Source organism: Oreochromis niloticus, linkage group LG4 (genome assembly GCF_001858045.2).
Source record: "Oreochromis niloticus isolate F11D_XX linkage group LG4, O_niloticus_UMD_NMBU, whole genome shotgun sequence".
NCBI lineage: Eukaryota > Metazoa > Chordata > Actinopteri > Cichliformes > Cichlidae > Oreochromis > Oreochromis niloticus.
In genome coordinates this window covers 32,957,288-32,982,318 of record NC_031969.2, presented here as the reverse complement: position 1 = coordinate 32,982,318, position 25,031 = coordinate 32,957,288, and the positions used below count along the sequence as shown (strand labels likewise).

At 44.3% G+C, this 25,031-nt stretch overlaps 2 protein-coding genes across 4 annotated transcripts in view; both read right to left on the bottom strand.

Moving 5' to 3' along the window:
• Positions 1-7,860: 7,860 nt before the first annotated feature.
• The window catches only part of LOC100696787 (transmembrane protease serine 9), a 57,593-nt gene continuing 40,422 nt past the window's right edge, over positions 7,861-25,031 (bottom strand). For both annotated transcript variants that reach the window (XM_019357584.2, XM_019357585.2), the window contains exons 8-10: positions 10,111-10,364; positions 9,875-9,972; positions 7,861-9,544 (exon numbers count right to left, since the gene is read on the bottom strand). In XM_019357584.2, coding sequence (XP_019213129.1) covers positions 9,167-9,544; positions 9,875-9,972; positions 10,111-10,364 — 730 coding nt within the window. In that variant the 3' untranslated portion in view covers positions 7,861-9,166. The remainder of the gene's footprint in view (positions 9,545-9,874; positions 9,973-10,110; positions 10,365-25,031) is intronic.
• Positions 13,154-17,478, bottom strand: LOC109201869 (serine protease 27). Of its 2 annotated transcripts, none has more exons than XM_019357589.2 (6): positions 17,346-17,478; positions 15,739-15,759; positions 15,385-15,547; positions 14,796-15,064; positions 14,035-14,180; positions 13,154-13,949 (listed from the first exon to the last, which is right to left on the bottom strand). In XM_019357589.2, exons 1-6 carry the CDS (start codon positions 17,413-17,415, stop codon positions 13,206-13,208), a joined length of 1,413 nt encoding a protein of 470 aa, XP_019213134.1. In that variant the 5' UTR covers positions 17,416-17,478; the 3' UTR covers positions 13,154-13,205. The 2 variants fall into 2 exon arrangements, with proteins under 2 accessions (XP_019213134.1, XP_019213135.1); XM_019357590.2 differs by having other exon boundaries at positions 13,155-13,949; positions 14,796-15,061.

The window sequence follows — 25,031 nt, the reverse complement described above, 5'->3', positions numbered from 1 at the left end:
CGAGAATCCCGAATGTCAGTGCCCCTCCCGAAAATCTCCCAGAGCCACAGTTCTCCCGAATTTCTCCCGATTTAAACTTAAATTCTTTGCACCACAGTGTTACGAGCCAGGCAAACATTAGCAAACTCTTGCTTCTTCTCAGGACAAATGTTCTCCACCATTTTCATTGCGCAGTCTTTAATGAATTCACCCTCAGAAAAAGGTTTGCAGTGCCTGGCAATCAGCGTTGCCACCTCGTAGCTTGCCTTTTTGGCATTTTCATTTGACTCACGGCCTCTTGTGAAAAAGTGCTGCCATGCCGTTAAACAGCTTCGAGTTTTTCACCACGCTCTTTCCCAGTTAGCTTGCCGTAGTTAGCATGTTTCGTCTGGTAGTGCCTCTTAAAATACAACAATTTCCCCTTATCCTGGAAGTGGCGGCCCTCGCTGTCAACTTTCCTTCTTTTAGTTACACTTGCCATTTTAGAGTTTAAAAAGGATAAGCACAAGGGTCACACCTCCATAGTGCGGCAATAAGTCTACTGCCATCTTCATGTGTAACATAAAATAGTGTTATTGTACGTGTGTATTTTATACTGTGGTCAACAGTGCTGACTGGCCGGGTAATATTAATTTTATGACAGAGGCTGTAGGCCAGTGGAAATTTGAACATGGGCCGCATTTGGCCGCGGGACATGCCTGGTTTAATCCGATCTAGGAATTCAGAATCAAAGTCTGAATCACAAACTCTCAAACCCAAATGATCCGCTCTCAGGACCCCAAAACCCCGCTAGTTTTCAGTCACAGCATATCCAAAAAGCCCCCTAGAATAAGTTCACAGCATATCCAAAAACCCCGATAAGATCCGTTCACAGCCCCCCCCAAAAAAACCCTTAATCTTAGTTTCACAACAGCCAGGATTCAAGATCCCTCTACTAACATCGACCGCTCTGGGTAAAATGACAATCTGTCTTACTCACGGTGTCAGCCCCAACCTGGACCCCACCCCTATACCGGCAATAAGCTGGCCCTAGATTTTACCAATGAGAGAAAATCACTGATAAATGAAGCAGTTTCTGAAAGGCAGGCTTTCTCTGTGACCAATCAGAACACTCAGCAGGCTGGCTTTAACCTGATACCTGTTTTCTCCGTGAGTCACCAGTGTCACTACCTGATCCGTACCGGAAACCCGATCGGTACCACGCATGTGCGAACGGTGTCTACTTCCGGTCGAAGCATTTTACGATAGTTACAGGTCAGAGTATCTGTTAAGATGTTAAGAATAATAAGTATCTCTTAAAATGTTTGCAATAATGAAACATTTCAATATAATGTAGACAAAAACAAAAAATAAAAAGATCGTTACGGATCAGGACTCCCCGATCCATACTGCGCATGTGCAGATTTTTTCTTCTTCTTCTGTTACGTTTAATGGCAGTTTACTCCCCAGTGTACGCGGATACCGCCACCTGCTGACTGACCGAATGAACCGTATTGTAAACTGAATTAGCGTCATTACAAACGTGTGTTAAATTTGATTTAGTGATAGTCGAGTGTGTTTATGCTTGTCTGTGTGGAGAGGATTGTTGGAATAGTGATGATGGTGTCCGCTATCACTGTCAATTGTCAGTAAACACTTCATCTGGCTGATGAATCTTCACGTGACACATTACTAAGTCAGTATTATTAAGTCTGTAATTAGGTGCCATTCTTCTTATTTTACGGCGCTGTTGTTCAATCGGGGGACGCACTCTGTTGAGGAGAAAAGCATGAATTTGTTTGTAAACGGATTATCTGTTGTTTAAATGTCCCCGGCAGTCGAAAAGGAGGCAGAGCTGTTGAGAAATGCTAGGAGCTAACTGGGCGCTAACCGTGTCACTCAAATACATCAACTGTCACATTGTTGGCAAAGAGAGGAAGTGACTTAAGATTTGCGCATGCGAGGTACCGATCGGGTTTCTGGTACGGATCGGGTAGTGACAACCGGATATTGCTTTCGGCCTTAGTTTCCCCGAAATGCTGCGCAGACACAAGCTCCACCTCCAAGGCATGCCTGCCTTAATCCACTACCAATGAGATATCAGGGGCGGGCTCCACACAGCCAATCAGGAACGGCTACGATTTCACTGTCTCTGGCCAGAGTTTCAGAGGAGGGGTCAGACTCAGGATAAATAATCAAAGAATTAAAAATCAAAATTAAAAATCAAAGAATTGAATCAAACTGAGAAATTACTTAACTAACCCAACTGTTTTTACATGCTACTTTTTTCAACTTCAAAAGACTTTCTTTCTTTCTTTCTTCAATAAGATGGATCCGAGAGCTCACCTCAACCTCACCTTGCTCGCCCAGACCCCGGTAACAAGCTACAGGCGTTCAGCGAGCCCATCAGAAGTCACACGCCTGCATGTTTGCAGGGTTCAGCCAGCACCGGCTAATCCGCTGTAGGAGAGATTCTGTTTGAGCTTAGGAGGTTTTTGGGGCTATGCCTTCAACTTCAGAGAGAACGAGCTCTATTTCTACCAACTCAAAGCTGGTGAAAATTTTGGCCCGTTAAGATCAAGCATTACCTTAACATCTGTTTACCTGGCTGTTTTGAGCCTGATTGCGGCACCTGAAGCACAGAGGGAAATGCGGGAGTGCGGGAAATGCACTCGTAACAGTAGTGAGAAATAGCTTTTTTCAGCTGAGGCAGCTCTCTAAAGTCAAATCTTTATTTCTTTCTGTGACTCGGAGAGAGTTTTACATGCATTTGTGACCACTCGCCTTGATTGTTGTAATGCCTTAGATTGGTATTGATCAGGCCTCACTATCGCGCTTGTAAATGGTCCAGAATGCTGCTGCTGGCCTGCTGACAGTGACACGCAACCGTGAGCACATTACCCTTGTTCTTGCCTCTTTACACTGGTTTCCTGTCCATTTTAGAATTCATTTTAAAATTTTATTGTTTGCTTTTAGTTTTAAATGGCCTGGCTCCTACTTATCAGACCTTCTACACCTATAGTCAGTTTTAGTCAGCTTTCGGTCATTTGTAATCTTTTCGTTTTGTAAATTTTATTCATTGTACAGGGTGGGCCATTTATATGGATACACCGTGATAACATGGGAATGGTTGGTGATATTAAAGTCCTGTTTGTGGCACATTAGTATATGTGAGGGGGCAAACTCCTCAAGATGGGTGGTGACCATGGTGGCCAATTAGAAGTCGGCCATCTTGGATACAACTTTTGTTTTTTCAATAGGAAGAGGGCCATGTGACACATCAAACTTATTGGTAATGTCACAAGAAAAACAATGGTGTGCTTGGTTTCAACGTAACGTTATTCTTTCATGAGTTATTTACAAGTTTCTCTTTGTTCACAGCCATTGACATGTCGAAGAGGTTAACACGTGAGGAACGGATCGAAATTGTGTTGATATCTGGTGAACGCAGTAACCGGGTCATTGCAGCAGATTTCAATGCAAGACACCCTACGAGACCACCCATCTCCCATGCTACAGTTAGCAAACTGCTTGCTAAGTTTCGTGAAACTGGTTCAGTGTTGGATTTGCCAAAATGTGGACGCAAGAAAACTGTCACTAATGAAGAAACATCAGTGGCTGTCCTAGCTTCATTCAGCAAGAGCCCACAGTGTAGCACTCACCGCATGTCACTGGAGAGTGGCATTAGTCGAACATCCCTTCGGCGGATATTAGCTACTCACAAATGGCACCCTTACAAACTCCAGCTACTGCAGCATCTCAACGAGGATGACCCAGATCGACGCACAGAATTTGCAGAATGGGCAACACAAATTGGAACAGGACCCTCAGTTCACGCAGAAGATTTTGTTCAGTGATGAGGCAAACTTTTATGTGAATGGTGAAGTTAACAAACAAAACCATCGCTATTGGTCTGACACTAACCCACATTGGATAGATCCCTCCAAGACTGTTGGAACAACAAAAGTGATGGTTTGGTGTGGTATATGGGGTACAACGATAGTGGGTCCATTCTTCATCAATGGAAACCTCAAGGCCACTGGATATTTGAAATTGCTACATGATGATGTGTTTCCCTCTTTATGCACTGAAGCTGGCACGTTCCCTGAGTTTTTCCAGCAAGATGGTGCACCACCACATTATGGGAGCCAGGTCCAAACATTCCTAGATGAACAGTTTCCTGGAAAGTGGATTGGTCGTCGTGGGCCAGTTGAATGGCCCCCAAGGTCTCCCGCTCTGACCCCCTTAGACTTTTATCTTTGGGGTCATTTGAAGGCAGTTGTCTATGGTGTGAAGATACGAGATGTGCAGCACCTGAAACTACGGATACTGGATGCCTGTGCTGGCATTTCTCCTGCGGTGTTGTTATCAGTGTGTGAAGAGTGGGAGAAGAGGGTTGCATTGACAATCCAACACAATGGGCAGCACATTGAACACATTTTATAAGTGGTCAGAAACTTGTAAATAACTCATGAAAGAATAAAGTTAGGTTGAAACCAAGCACACCATTGTTTTTCGTGTGACATTACCAATAAGTTTGATGTGTCACATGGCCCTCTTCCTATTGAAAAAACAAAAGTTGTATCCAAGATGGCCGACTTCTAAATGGCCACCATGGTCACCACCCATCTTGAGGAGTTTTCCCCCTCACATATACTAATGTGCCACAAACAGGACTTTAATATCACCAACCATTCCCATTTTATTACGGTGTATCCATATAAATGGCCCACCCTGTATATTTTATTGTCTATTTTACTCATGTTTTAATATTTAATATATACTGATTATTTTTTATCTTCTTTTTTCATTTATGTATTTATTTTACTGTCATATATATATATTTTTCTTTGTCTGTTTAATGTATGGTTTTTAACAGTCATCTCTGTTTTTTATTACTGGAAAGCACTTTGATCAACTATGTTCATTTTAAAGTGCTCTATAAATAAAGCTGGATTGGATTGGAACAACAAGCATGACCAAGGGATCAGCACACCCAGACTTATCCCTCCTTGAAACAAGAAGAGCAACAGCGGCCTTTAAATCTCATGAAAACCACAAACCACAGGGCAAACCACAGGCACGTTACATTAAGCACCGCCCCCTCATCCGGCCCCTTACCCCCATCCTCTGCAACTCCTTTTAAAAACCATCTCACCAACATGTTTACTCAGGACAGCTTCAGAGCCCTTGCTGCTCATGCCTGATTAGAGCCTTGCACTGAAACTACCCCGAGCCCGCCGGCAAATGTGGCCATGCCGCCTCCAGCGACCCCGCCACCGTCATCCTCTCAAGGATGGAACTCATACCCGGGCCTCGCGAGTCTCCCCGGGGAATCTCCAAACCAGACACCCGGTGAGTCTTCAGGCTCCACCGCCTCACTTAAGCCCATTGAGCATATACATCACGGCTGTAAATACTTGGAGATATGTGGATGTCTTACAAGATTTATTACACAGCTATAACACCAGTAATCATCGTTCGATTAAAAATGTCCCCCAGTCAAGTACATTGAGAGAACACACCGCCAGTATTTAAAAACTTGTATGGCACTTTTCCTATTTGTTCCAGAAATAAGCTCATGAAATTTAAAAAGGGAGATCATGTGAGATTGTCTCAAGTTAGAGGTGTGTTTGATAAACGCTATGAACAGACCTTCACAGATGAAATATTCACTATAGACCAATGCATACCTAGGGATCCTCCAGTTTATAAAATCAAAGATTACGGTGGGGAACCAATTATTGGTAGTTTTTACGAGCATGAACTACAGAAAATCAATGTGGTTGTGGGTAAGCTGTATCATATAGAGAACATTCTGTCAAAACATAAACAGAGGGGGCAAATGTGTTTCCTGTCAAATGGGGAAACTGGCCCGAAAAGTTTAATAGCTGGATTAAAGCCAGTGACCTTAAAAACCTAAAATAAAAAACTTCCACCTCATTTCATGCTGGTAACAGCATGACTCTCAGGTCTCAAGGCTTTTACGTAACACTACCTTCAAACGCTAGCCTAAATGTATTTAAAAGTAACACGAGTAGCCGTTTCCGTGAGGATCTCGCTCAGTATCTCCATCTCGATGGGGACTGGGAGGTGGCTGTCACTAAAATTTCCTATCCCTATACATGGTTCAATCTTCTGAATGATAAGGCATACTTTGAATGGAGGAAAAAGAGTGATGCAGAGCAGAGGCCCGCTGATGTTGATAAGCAAAAAATATTTTTTTTATGGTTTTTATGAGGATCCTAACATGTTGAGATCACAGATTGATGATGCCTGCCTTAGATGTATTGAATTCGATATTTTTCTCAAATATAACCCAATTCAGAAAAAGTCTGAATTCACATCTGGTGGAATATATCATCTCAGAGCTTATCCCCCCCCCCTTGCATGTGTGCTTGGTGTCACACCAGGGGTCTGGTTAAGTTTGCCCCGTATCTCGCGGATATAAAGGCTGGCTGTTACCATTTCTTTTGCTATTCCGACATTGTGATGCCATAGCTTGTTGGTGACATCTATTTGCTTCTGCTGCATGCTGTCAAAATACAGGGTACTTACGGAGATGTCGTTACACTGAGATTTACAAACCAGATTACATACCAGTGTCGGAACCATATCGAAAATATTCATATTAAAATCAAAACGGATGAGAACGAAACTGTGAACTTTACCTACAATAAAACAATAGTTAAGCTACATTTCCGGCATATCAAGGATCTGTCGTAATTCATAAACCAAATGGATAATAATAGATTCATAAAATATTATGAATTTCAGGCTGGTAATGGCATGCCCGGGTTTTCAGGTGCTCCGGTTATTTCTGGGCGTGGGTTAGCATCTATTTTTTCAAAATTCTTCAGATTTGTCACTCCTTTCGTACAGTGGGGTCTCAGTGTCGCAAAACCGCATTTGAAGACCGCTGTCAAGAACATACAGTGGCTTGCAAAAGTATTCGGCCCCCTTGAACTTTCCCACATTTTGTCACATTACAGCCACAAACATGAATCAATTTTATTGGAATTCCACGTGAAAGACCAATACAAAGTGGTGTACACGTGAGAAGTGGAACGAAAATCATACATGATTCCAAACATTTTTTACAAATTCATAACTGCAAAGTTTGGTCTGAGTGCAGTCAGTTGCCCATAGACATTGCCTGATGAGTGCTAATGACTAAATAGAGTGCACCTGTGTGTAATCTAATGTCAGTACAAATACAGCTGCCCTGTGACGGCCTCAGAGGTTGTCTAAGAGAATACTGGGAGCAACAACACCATGAAGTCCAAAGAACACACCAGACAGGTCAGGGATAAAGTCATTGAGAAATTTAAAGCAGGCTTAGGCTACAAAAAGATTTCCCAAGCCTTGAACATCCATGATGGAGTGCCCAGGTTAGCATGTACATGGTCCGTAATTCTGGCTTTGAGAAATGCCCTGAGACGGACTTGACAGCCACTCCTTCTTCCCCACTTCCTGTAGCATTTCTTGTGGAGATTAGGGAGCGGTAGGTAGGAGAAGCCGAAGGACGAATCCAGTTGTGGTAGATTAGCGCTGCCCACACTCCAGCAGGGGTCGGCCCAAAATGAATGGAAAGGATGAAGATTTAAGTGTTTGCCTGTCATATGTAATCAGTGCACAACCACAGGATGAACATACGACTAGAAAAATAAAAATAGAAAACACAGTGCCAAGGTCCATAAGTGAAGGTAAAGGGAGGGTAAAAAAACGGCGAGGCAGACACGACCAAGGACCGCAAGCTAAGCACACCAGTGCCATCTAAGTCCAGTCTGCACAGTGTGAGCCTGGATTCATCACAATGAATGGGTCATAGTGCACACAAAACATTTGCATACTTGAAAAAAATATTTTCATTGTAATCAATAGAAAAAAAAAACAAAAAAGAAAAATATCACCATCGGCTCTTTTATTGGATGTTAGCACTTGTGAAGAGTAGAAAGATATTTTACTGCTATTATTTGTTGCTATTTTTATAATCAGTATTACCATTACATTAATTATTCATAGTGATATTGCATTCAAATGTTCAAATATACTGGTATCATATCAGTCTTTATTACAGGTGCAGTTATAACCACTTTAAACTGTTGAGTTGAATTTATAATCTTAAATGTTGGTATGCAGACGGCATGGTGAAAGAAAAGGCCCCACGCAGAGTAACTCTGTGCCAAAATAAGACAGGAAGTTACATGTTTTTGAAGTTACATGCTTTGCAGGAAATGAAACCAAAACTAGAGTCTGAGTGAAAGTTAGTCTGAGGGGCAGTTTCGATGATGCTATTATTTTTTATACTTTTATATCTTTTGATTAAGCTTTCAGTAGAGGTTCTTGATTAAAACATTTATTCAGTAGAGTACACATACATAGTTTCGGTTCGGTTATTACATACACGAGAGCGGCTTCTGTCTCTCGGTCTGGGGGAGGTCAGGAGATAGTCGGCAGGTGAAATGGGGTGTGATTGTGGTTAGCACATAGACATACATGTAACCACACACACACACACACTTAGTTAGAGGTTCACTTGTAGGTGAAAGTTTAAATTGTTTGGCTAGGGTGCAGTTTCTGTGTGTACGTGACTGTTTGATGGAGAAGCAGGTGCACGAGGCGAGAGCTGAGCGGCCTTGCGGGAAACCACCGGGGAGAAGATGGAAGCCAGTGTCCTTTTAATTGTGTCTCAAGTTGTCAAATAGAACATTTGTGGTTTTGAAGCTGATGTATGTGATGACGCAATGAGGGGGCGTCACTAAATATACTCTGATGCATATAAAACTGTAGTTTGATGTTAGGAGGATGAGATTGTGGGGCTCTCTGCTTACGGAGTCAGCCCACTCTCCCACGCGTGTTTTTTCATTAAAATCATTTTACCCTTTGGACCAGTGTGGTTACTTGCATTCCTCCTGTGTTTCCTTCCCTATATTTTTGAACCTTAACACACTCCAGTGCGCTCTGGGATTTGTAGTCGACCTCTCAATCCTCCTCCTCCTCCAGGTGGTTCAGATGTTTGTGATGATAATTCATCAAGTAGAATTTCACGTCCAATTTGATCCTCCACAGCTTCACCACTTGGATAACCAGTTAAGAATGAAGTCAAAGATTAGCAGGCAAAGCTTTAAGCCTGTAAAGTCTCAAAGTCAAAGCTTGTTCACATTCATCTGTGTCCATCACATCATGTGAATCAAGTTTGAGTTCTCTAAAGGCAGAGTTGGAGACAAAAGGCGAGGCTGAGGAGATGGAAGAAGACAAAGATGAAGGAGTGAGCAGGACAACCCTCGCTGCTGTCGAACACACTATTCGAGCGAGTTGTGGTGGTGACCATGGTGGTGGTGTAGGTACTGCTGGCAGTGGTGGTGACGGAGACATTGGTTGGGTTAGTGATGGTGGTGTTGGAGGCTGGAGACAAGAGTGTCTCCAGCGTCTCCATCAGGAAGGAGTCAAAGGAGCTCACTCTGGTGAAGGTCATAACTGGAGTTTGTCGTCTTCTCCTGGCAGAGGGGCTTGGAGCTGTTAGCACGACCGCCTGGAACCAAGAGCCGTCCTGCTTACACATCAGCGGGCCGCCAGAATCACCCTGAACAAACAGATGGGAATTCAATTTAAAATCGGAAAATCACATCTAATATTATTTGGTTGCCATGTTTTTCCCTCTAACAATTTTTTTAAAGGTTTAAAACAAAGATACAGAGACACTCTTAAATTAAATGTAATTGGCCCAAAATGAAAACTGAAACTTCAAAGCTGGAACTTCTTACATGTTTCTAAAGATTTTAAACCCTCTGGAAACTCAAGATGATGAACTATCCAAATTCAACATGTGACTGTGATAAGCAGCCAAATCCAAGGTCCAGAATAAACATGTCAGCAGACAGTGTGTTATAAGAAGAAGAATCCAGTCATTTACCTGCTGCAGTGCAAACACGTCTGTACAGATGCTCTCACTGGATGATGAGTTCCCACAGTTTACCACCGAGGTGTTAAACTGCTGCATAACTTCCTCAGCTAACATTATGAAAGATAAGAAAATCCTGATGTTTGACTAAAGAAACTGTAAGTGCAGTGGTCCACATGTGTAATCTGAGAGATGGACTGGTGCAGAGTCTGGGCAGAACTCTGTCAGCCTTCATGTTGCTGACTCACCTCCTCCTCTTCCAGGACTCCAACCGGCCGCCCAGCACGCCAAGCCCTCGGCGAAGGTTCTCCCGTTGTCCAAGCAGATGGGCTGGATGTAGTCGGTCAGGGTGGGCTGGGCAGATAGACGGAGGATGGCTATGTTGGTCCCGGTCGTGTTGCTCAGAGTGATATTTGTCACATTCAGCGTCACCTCAAAGGGGTTGGATCCATTTAGCTTCAGACGCCCCAACACGACAGTCCACTCGGACGCTACAGGAGAGCTGTGGGAGGAACGATGCACACAAACATAATCTTCATCAGCTTCAAACAAGATCTACACCTTTACACTCAACTTCATGGGACCCAAGTTTTACGGACTTGAACCTGGTGATATGCAGGCCTGGGTCATATTAAAGAGTTAAATATTTAACTAGACAAACTCCATGGAGAGCAGAGCAGCATCCATGACCACAGGCATGACATTACCTCAGGAACAGGGCTGGGAGGTGTTACAGTGTGGCTTGCCGATCCACCGTAACCACTGGCAAAACACCAGTTAGCTGTAAAGTTTCTCTCCTTTTGTTTGTTTGAGTTTGTTTGAGAAAGAAGTCTCGAGAAAATGCTGCCATGAAATGGACCACAACACGCTGAATCAGTTGTAAGAGTGGGGACATGTTCAGTCTGAAAAAGATTTACGCCATGTCTTACAGTTTCTACGTCAGCAACTGCATGCAGCTCTTTAGTCCTTATACAGTAGCTTGCAAAAGTATTCGGCCCCCTTGAACTTTTCCACATTTTGTCACATTACAGCCACAAACATGAATCAATTTTATTGGAATTCCACATGACAGACCAATACAAAGTGGTGTACACTTGAGAAGTGGAACGGAAATCATACATGATTCCAAACATTTTTTACAAATAAATAACTGCAAAGTGGGGTGTGCGTAATTATTCAGCCCCCTGAGTCAATACTTTGTAGAACCACCTTTTGCTGCAATTACAGCTGCCAGTCTTTTAGGGTATGTCTCTACCAGCTTTGCACATCTACAGACTGAAATCCTTGCCCATTCTTCTTTGCAAAACAGCTCCAGCTCAGTCAGATTAGATGGACAGAGTTTGTGAACAGCAGTTTTCAGATCTTGCCACAGATTCTCGATTGGATTTAGATCTGGACTTTGACTGGGCCATTCTAACACATGGATATGTTTTGTTTTAAACCGTTCCATTGTTGCCCTGGCTTTATGTTTAGGGTCGTTGTCCTGCTGGAAGGTGAACCTCCGCCCCAGTCTAGTCTTTTGCAGACTCCAAGAGGTGTACTTCCTGTATTTGGCTCCATCCATCTTCCCATCAACTCTGACCAGCTTCCCTGTCCCTGCTGAGGAGAAGCACCCCCAGAGCATGATGCTGCCACCACCATATTTGACAGTGGGGATGGTGTGTTCAGAGTGATGTGCAGTGTTAGTTTTCCGCCACACATAGCGTTTTGCATTTTGGCCAAAAAGTTCCATTTTGGTCTCATCTGACCAGAGCACCTTCTTCCACATGTTTGCTGTGTCCCCCACATGGCTTGTGCCAAACTGCAAATGGGACTTCTTATGGTTTTCTGTTAACAATGGCTTTCTTCTTGCCACTCTTCCATAAAGGCCAACTTTGTGCAGTGCACGACTAATAGTTGTCCTATGGACAGATTCGCCCACCTGAGCTGTAGATCTCTGCAGCTCGTCCAGAGTCACCATGGGCCTCTTGGCTGCATTTCTGATCAGCGCTCTCCTTGTTCGGCCTGTGAGTTTAGGTGGACGGCCTTGTCTTGGTAGGTTTACAGTTGTGCCATACTCCTTCCATTTCTGAATGATGGCTTGAACAGTGCTCCGTGGGATGTTCAAGGCTTGGGAAATCTTTTTGTAGCCTAAGCCTGCTTTAAATTTCTCAATAACTTTATCCCTGACCTGTCTGCTGTGTTCTTTGGACTTCATGGTGTTGTTGCTCCCAATATTCTCTTAGACAACCTCTGAGGCCGTCACAGAGCAGCTGTATTTGTACTGACATTAGATTACACACAGGTGCACTTTATTTAGTCATTAGCACTCATCAGGCAATGTCTATGGGCAACTGACTGCACTCAGACCAAAGGGGGCTGAATAATTACGCACACCCCACTTTTCAGTTATTTATTTGTAAAAAATATTTAGAATCATGTATGATTTTCGTTCCAGTCAGTAAAGCCTTAAAACTGCATTTTTTTTTTTTATCAGCAGGGGGCGACTCTTCTGGGTTTAAAATAAAATCTGTTGAAGATTTTGAATTAGTAAATGAGTCTACTGCTCACTATGAGCTCTATCAATCAATAGCATCATGAAAAATGTCTAATCCCCAGCAGATCTTTGAAAAAAATTTTTAACCAACATCCCTGCAAAGTGTGTAATAGACACACGTGCAGAAGCTGCAGTACTACCAGGGGGAGCACTGCGAAAAAGAGAAAAGTTACGAGCAACCAAGGAAGGTATGTAGGTAGGTGGCTAATATGCATTTACATGTGAATGTGTCTGTTTAAATCCTTTCCTGTAATTATTTTCATGCTGGCTTGAAACAGCTTAGTGCAACTTCTGAATGTGTGTCCTATTACACGCTTCACCAAGATACTGGGGTCATCTTTTATAAATGTAGACTATGGTACCTCCAACCTAAACCCTAAACCATCTATGCAGTTTAAAGAATTAAATTAACAGGAAATGAAGTACACCACAGAAAAACTGTGGCCTATTAGGGCCAGAGTGACATCATGACTGAAAAATCTAAACAGCCTTCGGATTTACTGAATACTTCCTAGACTGAATCCACAGAAGATGAACTGTATGATCCTCTAGCCAAACTACACCTCCAACTCACCTTGAGAAACAGCTGGCGTCACTCAGCACAGAGTCCAAGGCTACCAGCGTCCCACCACACACGTGATTTCCATTTTTCTGCAGGCTTGCCATCCACGGCCACGAGCCCACTGACGCAAGCAAGGTTCCCCCGAAAATGTGAGAATTCCTCGGAGCTTGTCCACAGACTACAGCTGAGGAAAAAACCAGAGGCAAACACAAAGAAATCTTAAAAACTTTAACCACATGAACCCATCAGTTCAAGTTCATGTAATGTATAATAGACTCAAGGTTAGAATGTTTTAAAGTAAATAAAGTATTGTCACGATGGGTCCTCACGTTGGGCAGTGGTTGGATGCAGCGTGGTGTTTGTTGGTCTGGTTGGGGTTGTTGGACGGGTGGTGTTAATTGTGTGGTTGGTGTTTGTTGGATGGGTTGTGTTTGTAGGTCTGGTGGGGGTTGTTGGACGGTGGTGTTAATTGTGTGGTTGGTGTTTGTTGGACGGGTTGTGTTTGTAGGTCTGGTGGGGGTTGTTGGAAGGGTGGTGTTAATTGTGTGGTTGGTGTTTGTTGGACGGGTTGTGTTTGTAGGTCTGGTGGGGGTTGTTGGAAGGGTGGTGTTAATTGTGTGGTTGGTGTTTGTTGGACCGTTGGTGGTTGTTGGAAGTGTTGTGTTTGTCGTTCTGGTGAGGATTGCTGGAAGTGTGGTGTTAATTGGATGGTTGGTGGTTGTTGGAAGTGTGGTGGTTGTAGTGGTTGTAGGCACTGGTGGCAGTCCTGTGCAGTTGACACTGAGGTCACTGTTGGTCCCAGTGGACGTGAACGTCATGAAGCCCGGCTGGTTGGAGGAGATCTGGCTGTTGATCCAGGTCTGGTACTGGGATACTCTGGCATAGACTCCTGGAAGATTCGGCTCAGCACAACCTTCCCCAAAACTGACGACTCCCGCCTGAATCCAGCGACCGTTCTGCTTGCTCACCATTGGACCTCCTGAATCCCCCTTTGAGAGCAGAAACATTTACTGTTAGCTGAGGAGAAGAAACTGTAGAAGGTAAAATGTGCCAAACACAGGTAACAACAACCACCTGACAGGAGTCCTTTCCTCCTGCACTTAACCCGGCACAGATCATGTTGTCAGTGATTCTTCCCACTCCATAGTTACAGTTACACTGCCTGTTTCCCACAACAGGAACCTCCACCTCCATCAGGTTTTGTGGAGAAGGAAGCGACACTGAAGGGGTAGCAAAAAATATCTGTTTAATAAACAGCGTGTGACAGATTAAAGGTACAAACCAGAACAGTAAACAAAGGATCGTTCCACTTCGTGGCATTTATTCTGGTAGTGAATAGGTTTTATCTCAAAAGATTTCCCACTTTCAGTGGTCACAAGACAGAAAGCTGTATATATTGAACCACCAGACAAATCTGATTAAAAGTTTAAAAAAATGCTCAAACAGTTCTTTAAAGTGTTTTTGATGTTCTGTTTGTATCTCTGTATTTGATGCTGAAGACATTTCCCAAATATTTCAATCCATGTTTTAGTGTTTATAAAGTCTGTTTCCCCTCCACGTGCACAGGTTTATCATCAAAAACAAAACTAAATGAGGCCAGTTTCTTTTTTACAAACATTTCCTTTGAGGTTGGCTCAGAAATTTGGTGTCTTTTCTATAAATTCATAAATCATAGTTTCTGAAACTTATTTAGGCTTCTCTTCAGCAACAGAATCATGAAATAAGCAGACAAAGGCCTCCTTTATGGATACTTTGGAGAAGCTGTTTGTTTGCTGTCATCCTCAGAGAGAAAGGGATCCTCAGACAATACTAATCTGTTCAAACCAGTGACCCACCTCCACTTCCTATGTTGCCCCAGCCGGTGACCCAGCTGTTAACACCGCTGTAGAAGGTGCTGTCTGAAGCTGCCAGGCAGACGGGAGAAATGTAGCTGGTGAAAGTCACTGGTGAGGAGAGCTGCAGGAGGCAGATGTCGTTGTCATTGGTACCAGAGTTGTAGTTTGGATGGTTGATGATCTGTGTTACTGTCCGAGACACTGCATTGGGATTAGATCCCTGTAGACTCTGAAGGCCCAGATTCACAGTCAGACCGGTTGGAGTACTGCTGAGATCATCAGGAGAGACACAAACAGTGCACAGTTATTGTGATTGTTAGAAACATGAAAACATATATAAAGTTTGACTTCCTGTCCTGTCAAATATTTGAGAATGATAATTTTAGTTTTATACCACATTTCATTACATTAAAACTAAATGTGTTTAACACAGAAAATGAGGACACATTTAAAGAATATGTATATATAAATGTAAATATTTATCCTTTACCCCCCCCCCCCCCCCCCCCCCCCCCCGAGCCCCCCAGAGAAGCACCTTTAGCAGTGTCTTTAGATCATGTTAATGTGCAGCTTCACCCTCATTACTCACGTTTGAAAGCAGTGAGCAGCAGTCAGCACCCACTGACTGTTAATGAGGGATCCTCCACAGAAGTGGAACCCAGATCTTTGCAGACTGACCTGCCAGGGCCAGCTGCCAACAGGGGCCACCTGTCCTCCTACAATCCTGGTGTTGAGCTTTGGCTGACCACAAACTGAAGACAGACATTAAAACACAGAGTGAGCATTACTGTTTGAGCTGTAAACTCTCAGCATTACAAACTGCTGAGTGAGGACACAGTGATCCTGGGAGTCTACAGTTCACTCACAAACTAATATTCATATGAAACTTTAAAGATTTGTTACACATAAAACTAAATCATTACACCAAGAAACTTCATCTTACCATCCAGCTGTGACTCAGACTCTGAAACACAGAAAACAAGCAACGTTTAAACAAAAAATCTCCATTCATTTGTCTGTGATAAGTTCACTGTCTTTAATAATAGTGGGAAAGTTGATGGTCTATGGTTAGCTACAAGTATCCAGCAGAGGCTCCAGCAGTGAGTCAGTCCCCATGTTGGAGAATTTTAATGACATCATCTGATCAATGACGCGGCTGCTGTGAGGTGACTTTACTAACAGACCCTTTAAAATCTTGATTATGTGACCAGCTTTGTTTATACTGCCACCTGTTAATTAATTGAATGTATTTTGGAAACTTTTCAACTTGTATATATATTCATATATATTTATATGTACTGTATGTGTTGTTTATTCATTTAGTTTTACATTGGTGGTATTTCTTCATTAACAGACGGATGACGCCACCCACTGGACTCCATTCCAATAATTCCAGCTAATCATGACCGAGCAAAGCAGCCAATGACGCCAGTGGGCAGCTTCATCCATCTGTTAAACACAATCTTTGTAGGAAGTTTGTGTGTGTGTCTGTGTGTGTATGTGCGCAAGGTTACCTTTTACACTGTTATTGTTTTCATTCCATAGACTGGTTTTATCTCCATTTCTGAGAGGATTGCTATCGTGCTGTTTTTCTCGAAAGAGTTTCCTGATCTGTGTGTGTGTGTGTGTGTGTGTTGGTCTGGGCTGCACACTGTATTTTCATTTTCCACCCTCCATCATTTGATAGAAAAGGTCTTTCCTCATATTTCTGATTTACCCTCTGAATCAGTTTGGGCACAAACGACGCGGCACCTTCTCAGAATCTAACACACTTCCTGCACGGAGCTGTGACGGATGAAACTTATTATCACATCTTCAAATGGCACAACAAACTGATGCGCATCGCCGTCACACTTTTCATTTAAAAAACTTCTCCAAAGCTCAAGAGATCAAACATCTTTTAGAAACATCTCAGCTGGTTAAGGTGCAGCTAATAATGACTGAATTAAAGAAAGACAGCCAGCTTTCCCCTTAAATATATTTCCAATTAAATATTAAGTGACACACATTTTTTAAATTTTAACTAAAGTGATACAACATTCCAGTCCACACTGTGCAGACTGAGATATGATTACGAAAGCAGATCAAAAATATTTACTAAATCTGAAACTCGACACTTAATGTCACTAAATAATAATATGACGTTTATATTATTATATCATGTGATCATGAGCTCTGAAACACGATATATGTACATGTACTGCACCTCAGTTATTGATCTGAAATGTTTAAGCTTTAATAATAAACTTAGATCAGGTTTTGGTGAATATCCTACTTTGTCCTTTGTCACACGTTTAGATCCTCATGAATAAATCTCTGTGAGTCACTCAAAGCTGATTGAATAAACCAACAAAATTTAAGTTGAAATAAAGAAGTTAAAACCTCTCAGCTGCTTCCAAACCAAACAGATCATCACATTTATCTGTGAACCTAAAACACAACATCAGTCCTCCTTTTCCTGCCGTGTTATTTTAAAGTGAAGCCATGTGCTCCTGAGTGTTTTCACCCTCTGAGTCGTACCTGATGCAGGTGTGTGCAGACAGCTCTTACCTTGGGTCAGGAGCATCAGCCCAGCAGCCAAACACATCACTTTGTAGAAAGCCATCGCTGTAAGATCCATACCTCCAGACCTGCTGAGGCATAAATAACCTTCCTCTCTCCTCCTCCTCTCTGTCTGCGGTGCAGCCCACACCAACACCTGTCTGACGACACGCCCAACATTGCAGCTCACTTGATTTTTCTCACATCAGACACAGTGACAAAGCAAAAAAGCCAATATGCGCAACGTGACAGTGGTGACCCGGAATAAGAAGAATCATGATTCCACTTCAACAACAAAACACACAATCTTTTCCATTCCCAGTAACCTGATGAACCTCCTGCGTAGAGTCACACACAGATTTTGTTTTGGGTCAGAAACTATGGTCAGCACCTGAGTTTCTCCAGTGTCTACGTGGCAGCCTTAATGCATTTTATCTGCATCCCCTGATTTCCTGAAGTCATTTTGCTTCAGCTGATCTCAGTAATATTCAGCAGCACAATCAGAAATATGATGTAAGCTAACTGTTCATCAATGTACCAAAATTATTGCTCATTAAATCAGGCTTTTGGCACAACTGAGGCTCTTTCAGGATTTTAAGATAACGCATCAATCTTTGGAAAAGGAGTATTAAAAGTTGTGTTAACTGGACTCTCAACACTGATGCTGTTTTAGACTGACATGTGAATAAAAGCTCTAAGTGGTAACTCTACATTGCCCATAGATGTGAGTGTGAATGGTTGTCTGTCTCTATGTGTTAGTCCTGCAACAGCCTGGCGACCTGTCCAGGTGTACCATGGAGCCCTGGGATAGGCTCCTGTCATCCTGAAAAAGATAACATGGATGGAACATAAGCGCGTCCTATACTTCTAAGAGGGAAAAAAAGAGGTGGCCCAAGATTGGACTCTTGAGGGACCCCGCATGTGAGCAAAGTCACTGGTCATAAACTCATAAACTATAAAACTTGTCGTCTGCTTCCACCTGCTCCCTTTAGAGGTCACCACAGCAGATAATCTGCCTCCACCTCCTCCTGTCCTCCTATCCCAGCATCCTCCTCTGTCACTCCAACTCTCTGCATGTCCTCCTTCACTACATCCAAGATTCTTCGCTCACGTCTATCTCTTCTCCTCCTGCCTGGCAGCTCCATCTTCATCATCCTCTGTCCGGTATATCCCCCCTCCCTCCTCCTCTCAGACCATCTCAGCCTCTCTGACTCTGACTCCCCCCTCCATGAGACATTTCATTTTGGGTCATTTACAGTCCCAGATCACTGTACAGGAAGAACAATGGCAGGACATCATCAGGTGAATCTCACCTGTCAACATTCCTGTGTAATGACATTAGTCTGATACTAATCTGTCACTCAGTGAACACCAACCTCGCAGACATCTTTCACACTCTGTGGAGCGTACAGGGTTTTTTTCCTCATGCTTCAGATAATAAAGGTTCAGATTTCTTTCCAAATTTGCACAGCGGAGGAATTTCAATGACACTCTGTGTGATCTAAAATCAGGTCTGAACACATCCACCCCCACAGTCTTTAACTACGTCACTCACAGAGAGAGTCCAAAAGTCAAAAACATTTCATGGCTGCAACACACACACCTACACACGTAAGCACACACATTCCCCCACACAAACACACACACTACACAAGATTGTTGATTTGTGTGTGTTTTTCATACGTTTGTGTTCCAGGTGCAGTTTTTTTGTGCTCAGCAGTTTGAGACCCACTGTGCTTTTTTTGTGTGTGTTTTATTTTCAGTAGGGACAGTGAAGACTCACAGGTAAGAGAGAGGAAGACACTCTCAGCTGTGTGGCATCCGCACACCTGCTCATTCCAGGGCGCTAAACCGGCACCCACCCACTGTGGTTTTCCACATGAGCTCTTTCCTCTTATCATCTTTTCTTTTTTCCTGCCTCTGGTGGTGTTGGAGAGAAAAGGTAAGGAAGCACTTGAACTCATCCTTTTACCTCATGGAGAAGATTTTGCCCATAGAGCTTTTTCTCAGCAGCTTCTTAGGTTTGTTCTGGATGGAGACAGATCATGTGATAGGTGTAATTGATAACACTGATGCAGGTGAGCTGATCTAGGGTGATGGTGATTTCACAGTTTCTACTGAAGATATGCTACTCAACATGTCAGGGATGAAGAGAGAGAGATGGTTACTTGTGAAGAGGAGTCGGCTTTTGAAGCTGAGCTCTGAGATAGTGATGCAACAGCAGCTATTTTGCCTACAGCTGATGCAGTTCCTCTTTCCTGTGGCAGGTTGTCGAATGTTGAGACAGAACCTGTCAGGGGCTGAGTCTGTGACCCAGCGCTTTCATTTGGTTTTTGATCTCTTTTGTTATATTTTGAACATAATGTTAAGTTCTAGGTTCATTATTTAGTTTAATCTAGTTATGTTTCTCTTATGTCTTCTGGTTAGTCTCATGTATTTCTTGTCTGTCATTTCAGGTTGTCAAGTTTGTATTGTCATGTCTGCGTGTCATGTTTCCTGTTTTATTTTGAAGGTTTGTGTCCTATGTCAGTCTAGTCAGCTTTGCTTCCTTTGTCTTGTTATATCAGATTAGTGTCAGCTGTTTCCCCGTGTGTTTCTACTTCCCCTAATCACCCTTGTGTGTATTTACTCTGTGTGTTTCTGTTCGTTCGTTGTCACGTTGCCCGTTGTTCCACGTCATGTTTCATTCCAGGATTTTCCATGTTTAGGTTTTTTGCCTTTTGTGTTTAACGTTTAGTTTTCCCAGTTTAGTTCTAGCTAGTTTCTTTCCTGTGTGCCGCCGCAAGCTAATGCTAAGTCAGCCATGGAGCTACTCCAGTGCTCCATTAATAAACAGCTAGCAACGCACCCGGACTGCGCTGTGATCGTGGCAGGAGATTTTAACCACGCAAACCTGAAATCTGTCCTGCCTGGATTCTTTAAAAACGTGAGCTTTCCGACGAGGGAAAACAACACACTAGACCAGGTCTACACCAACATCCCAGATGCTCACAAGGCCACCCCCCTGCCTCATCTCGGACTCTCTGATCATCTCTCTCTGTCCCCGATCCCTGCTTATAAACCTCTAATTCAAAGACAAAAACCATCTGAAAAATCAGTAAGAGTGTGGACCGCGGAAGCCACCACGGCCCTACAAGACTGTTTTGATAACACGAATTGGAGTGTATTTGCAGAAGGATCAGACTTGGAGGGCCACACATCTGCCGTACTCTCATACATCAGCTTCTGTACTGAGAGCGTAACAACAACAAAGACTGTTAAAGTGTTCCCGAACCAGAAGCCATGGCTCAACAGTGAGGTGAGAGCCCTACTAAGAGCACGTGACAGCGCCTTCAAATCAGGAGACCAACAAGTCTACAAAGAGGCACGCCAATCTCTGGTTAAAGGTATAAAAGAAGTCAAGCGCAAATACAAACAGCGCATCGAGGAACACTTTAACACAAAGAATTCCAGAAACATGTGGCAGGGGATCAAGACACTCACTGGCTACAAAGACAGTCGCACACAAACCAACTCCCCAGACATCACCTTACCTGACACCCTAAACCATTTCTTCGCCCGCTTTGACCAAGAAAACAGGGACACCATCACCCATCCTGCCATTACAAAGAGGGACGACGCTCCCATCCAGCTGGAGCAGCACCAGGTCAGAGCCACACTGCGCAGAGTCAACGCGAGGAAAGCAGCTGGTCCTGATGGTGTAGCCGGTAGAGTGCTTAAAGCATGTGCAGACCAACTAGCAGAGGTTTTCACCACCATCTTCAACCTCTCACTGCTACAGTCTGTAGTACCATCCTGCCTTAAGTCAGCCACCATCGTTCCAGTGCCCAAGAAGAACACAGTGAGCTGCTTGAATGACTATCGTCCAGTTGCTTTAACACCCATAATTGCCAAATGTTTCGAACAGCTCATCATGTCACACATTAAAGCTGCCATCCCTGCAAACCTCGATCCATACCAGTTTGCATACAGGGCAAACAGGTCGACAGAGGATGCCATAATAACAGCTCTTCACACAGCCCTCACACACCTGGACTGTAGTAACACCTATGTGTAGCCGGAGGGGCTACTCGCTTTTTTCCTTTCTCTCTCGCCCCCATTTGCGCTACTGCTTTCTCTCTCTCCCTCCTGTGCTTGCTCCCGCTGCGCGCTTACGTCAACTAGAAGCACACCTGTATATTGATTACAGGGCGGCGTTCACCTGTATAAAGAGAAGCCAGGTTCTTTCGTTGGATTATTTCCTCCCGAGCTTCTGGTACGCTACAGCGGTAGACGCTGGCTGTTGGTTAAATTACTAAGGCGATCAGGTCGTGCGATTGCTACAGGTAGGTCTCCCCTTCGATTTTTGATTTCTCCCTAATGTCGGTAATTAGTAGTTATATTTCTGCGGCCCGCTACAGTGCGGCTGTTTTTCTGTCCTTTGCTCTAGCCGTGGTGAGGAGATGCGTGAGTGCATCCGCCGTGCAGTACAGCGCCTCCAAGTTCTGCGGTAAGCCGCTTATTTTTATAGCTGCTCGTTTTGTAAATTAAAGAAGACTAAGGTTAGTTTTGCCTTTTTCTTATTTGTAGGGTTTGATTGCTGCCGTGCCCTCTCGGGGACCAACCGCCTGCTTTGGTTACGCAGAGAGTCGGGCACCTGCCCTGCTGCTGTCTTGTCTTGTTGACTTTGTTATATTACAGTTAACCTGTGGCGGCCCAGTTTTCCCTTGTAGCTTGCTTTCCCACGCCCTTTTGGATTATTGTTCGCTCCAGCTTTCGTGGCTGGCCGGGGCGATTCTCGGCCGTATATTGCGCCGGTTATACGAACTGGTACTGCCTTTCCCCTTTCTCCCAGCTGTGGGAAGTTGTGTGAGACCGAGCAGACCAAGGACAATCTGACCCAGCACCAGCTGTGGGCTGGTTCGCCGAGTGAAAGTATTTTTAACCAGTGCTCTGTGGTGTATAACTGGGTGTGTTGTACCACCGACTTTTGTTTTCCTTTAATTGTTTCTTTCTTTTGTTTTCTAGGTTGAGAGCTTGTTTATGTCCCATGTTTTTATCCTTTTTAATGTGTTTATCTTGTGCTTTTATTTCAGCTGAGGATTTACCAGCGGCCGTGGGACCTCAGGTGGTGGGTCGTTTTCCACACTTCTTTTGTTGTACAGCACCAGGTGAATAGACTGTAGTAGGTTTTTTGTGTGGTTCTTTTGGTCCACCGCTGCTGGTAAGTCCCAGTTGTATTTATTTTTATTGTAATTTGGGACACTGTTTTAGCTATTCAGTGCGCTGTTGTTTTGTTTTCCATTTTACATTAATAAATAAAATTGTGTTTATATTTGAGTTGGCCTCAGTGTGCATCCCTGAACCTGTGCGAGCGTTGTTTTAATTACATTTTATTTTTTTCATATTTCCTGGGGGCTAGAATTTCCCCCCAGGTGGCGTTGTCATTTTTATTATTTCTTTTAGAACCCCGCCGACCACTTAGTCACATACTTGGCGTTGTCGACAGGATGCACATTTGAGGTAGATTTTTGGTTTGGTAAAGTGTTTTTTTAGAAAATAGGTTACCTGTTTAAGGGCTCTTTTTTTGTTGTTGTTGTTTAGTTGTGATTGCAGACAAGACAGCAGCATTCAGGTTGAGGAGCAAGGGTAATTAGCCCCCTTACCGATCTAATTTTCCCTGTTTGGTCTTAAAATTAGTATGGAGGAGGAACTGCAGCAACTTAGAGATGTGGTAGCGCAGTTAAGAGCAGACAATGAGCGATTGCGCCGGGATGGAGGCGCTGCACTGGAGTCTGGTGGGGGCGCCGCGGCGGCCTCTTTTGCACCGGCTGGCTGCATACCGAATGCTGGTAGCCAGGCCGCCGTTGTCGAGCGTTTGGTGGTGGTGCCTAGGGACCGTAGATGTCCCATGTTTAATGGCAGAACGGGCATCAATATATCTGAATGGGTCGAAGAGGTTCAAGCGTGCATGCGTGCCCGGCACCTGTCTGTTGCTGATCAAGCATTCTTTATTTTTGACCATTTAGAGGGAGAAGCAAGGGAGGAGATCAAATTTCGCCCTAATTCAGAGCGAGGAGATCCTGCTCGCGTGTTGACCATTCTAAAGGAACTGTATGGTAATGCGCAGTCCTATGTCACTCTGCAGCAGGCTTTCTTTTCGAGGAGACAGCGGGAGGGAGAGACTTTGCAGGAGTTTTCCTTAGCGCTAATGGCTCTGATGGAGCAAGTGAAACAAAGTGCACCTGATGGTATGCGTAATGCAGAGGTGTTGCTCCGAGACCAGTTCGTAGAACATGTTGCTGACAGTGCTCTCCGCAGAGAGCTTAAACAATATGTTCGCCGTGTGCCTACTGCCACCTTGTTAGAGGTGCGCGGGGAAGCGATTAGATGGGAAAGAGAAGGGTTTTCAGGCGGTGTTCACGATTGTGACTATTCTCATCCATCAGCGTACGGTTTCCAGTGTGGGGTGCACACTAGCCCTAGGTTCACTCCTGTTGGTACGCCTGAGTCCGAGTGGCGTGAGTTAAAGGAACTCCTAAAGCGCCAACAAGAGCAGCTAAATCAGCTCACTGAGACAGTGGTTTCTTTACAGAACCCCCGAAGAGGTGTTCGGCCTTCACGGGCTGGCTCGGTGATTTGTCGCCGGTGTCAGCAGCCAGGACACTTTGCTAGGGAGTGCACTGGGGAGCGGGCTTCACGCCGCACCAGAGCAGGTTCTGATTCAGGCCCTTCTTATACCGCAGTTGGCAATCATTTTCCTGCTACCCAGTTGGAAAACTAAAACCCTCTGAGCTGCAGAGCCACAGTTCAGGTGGGGAGTTCACTGGCTCACAGAAAGATAGGATTGGCAGGCTAATTTCATCATGTCCAAAGATGGATGTGCTGATTGGTGGGGTGACTGTCCCTTGTTTGGTGGATACTGGTTCCATGGTTTCCACCATCACGGAGAGCTTCTTTTTGACGCATTTTGCCCCTTGGGGACAAGAACGCCTTCAGTCATGCCATTGGTTACAGCTTCGGGCTGCCAATGGGCTTGCCATTCCTTACATTGGCTATTTGGAGCTCAGTGTACTCCTGTGTGGCAAGGAAATGCCCTCTTGTGGGATCCTTATAGTGAAGGATCCTCCTGGTGCCACGCCCTCTGTTCCTGGTATTTTAGGAATGAATGTCATCCGTCGCTGTTATCAAGAGCTGTTTGGGGCTTTCGGTGGCTCCTTGTTTAATTCTCCTTCTGTGTCACAGGCACCGAGACCAGTTTTGGAGGCCTTACATCAGTGTCACCAGTCTGCAGCCCAAGCCCCAGAGGACCGTGTTGGTACCGTCAAGGTACAGGGCCCGCGGGCCGTGCGGATACCTGGTGGTGTCATGCAGCTGGTGGCCACCACCTGTTCACAGCAGTTGTCAGGCCAATCTGTGCTTTTTGAGCCTCCTGAGTCCGGGCTACCATTTGGGTTGCTGGCCTCACCATGTTTGGTCCAGGTGGATAAGGGCGTTGCCTATATCCCAGTCACTAATGTGGGAACAGCTGAAGCTGTCCTCCACCCACGGACCCATTTAGGAGTGATAAGCCAAGCTACTGTTGTTAGCCTCCCTGCTGGTGTCAGCGAGGAACACTCTTTTTCCATTACAGTTTCCTCCCATACAACCAGCAGCCCTGCTCGAGACATGGTGGATGCAATTGACCTGTCTGCTCTCGCTGAGTCAGAGCAACAT